The sequence below is a fragment of the Galeopterus variegatus genome, unplaced genomic scaffold (genome assembly GCF_000696425.1).
Source record: "Galeopterus variegatus unplaced genomic scaffold, G_variegatus-3.0.2 Scaffold2623, whole genome shotgun sequence".
Classification (NCBI taxonomy): Eukaryota; Metazoa; Chordata; class Mammalia; order Dermoptera; family Cynocephalidae; genus Galeopterus; species Galeopterus variegatus.
In genome coordinates this window covers 219499-220687 of record NW_007728734.1, presented here as the reverse complement: position 1 = coordinate 220687, position 1189 = coordinate 219499, and the positions used below count along the sequence as shown (strand labels likewise).

At 44.9% G+C, this 1189-nt stretch overlaps 1 protein-coding gene across 1 annotated transcript in view; it reads right to left on the bottom strand.

Annotated features, from left to right (window-relative positions):
- DPY19L4 (dpy-19-like 4 (C. elegans)) overlaps positions 1–736 on the bottom strand; it is a 55206-nt gene extending 54470 nt beyond the window's left edge. Inside the window, exon 1 of the mRNA XM_008582475.1 lies at positions 670–736. Coding sequence (XP_008580697.1) covers positions 670–736 — 67 coding nt within the window. The remainder of the gene's footprint in view (positions 1–669) is intronic.
- Positions 737–1189: the final 453 nt, after the last annotated feature.

Here is a 1189-nt window from a genome sequence, read left to right as displayed (position 1 = left end):
AAGAACTTCTTGAAGTCCCCTTGTACTGCAACCACAATAGAACCAAGGAAACAAGTAGAACTACATTCTTCCTTACCAACTACAAATAGCTTTTGGTTTTGAAGCTGTTTTTAGGTACAGTGTGTTAAATTTGGATCAGCTTTAACACTCTGGAAACTCAAAGAAGAGGAGGCAAATATGAAGCACACATGAGCACAGAAACAGAGCAGGAAGTCACAGAGTGGTAAATACTTCTTACACTTAATTTTTAAAAAACTTATTTTCCACTGAATTCTTGAAATTCCCTTCTTGCACTCTTGGTTCAAAACTGCTTAAATCAACATACTTCACATTCACAGCTCCACTCAATATGGTAAAAAGTCGTGTTTTCCACCAGAATGCAAAATCTTAACTGCTCAGTCAAGTGACTCACCATACTCACAATATACCTGTTCCTGAAACGAGTAGGGGTATGAAGTTATTACACCATGAATATTTCTTTATACTATCCATCACTAGCTATGTTTCTTCCAACCTCGATTGTTCTCTCATACCTATCAATTTCTATGAATTAATTCCGCTAAATGAACTAATTTTCTTGGTATCGGCCCTGAGAGGAAACCTTTCTGCACTGCACCCACTTTCACCCTCAAAGTCCTACTGGTCTCTCCATCCCCCAAAACCACTTACATGCCCCTGCCTTTTGCCATTTTCCCCTAAACCATAAGGGAACTTGGCTTTCTTCGGTTTCTGCCATGTTCGTCCCCTCCCAATTCTCCTTGCCATGTTTATCCCAAATCCCTGCCTCTATTTATACCCGTAGCGTGCGTCCCCTCTCACCCTGTGACTTTGTGTTTGTCAGTTATCTACAGATTTCAAAAGAGCGCACTCAGAATGAGGGGCATTTGGTTAAACAACCATCATATTCAACTATGCACTCAGAACCTAAACCTACATCTTCTAAACCAAACTATGTCCCCCAGCCCCTTAGTGATCTGCTCAGAACCCTCCCCCACAACCGCTCCCCCCACAGCTCCCTCTCTTGCTTACGATTCCAAACTTTAGCTGCACCTTGGCTTCCCAATTTGGCCAACAAAACTTCGGGCCATTCCCTCCGCTCCTTCGGAATTTCCCCGCAAACCTCTGCCCGCCGCCCCGCTCCTTCCCGCCCTCCCCGTGCGGCCGCAGCCACCGGCCGCCCGCAGCTCAG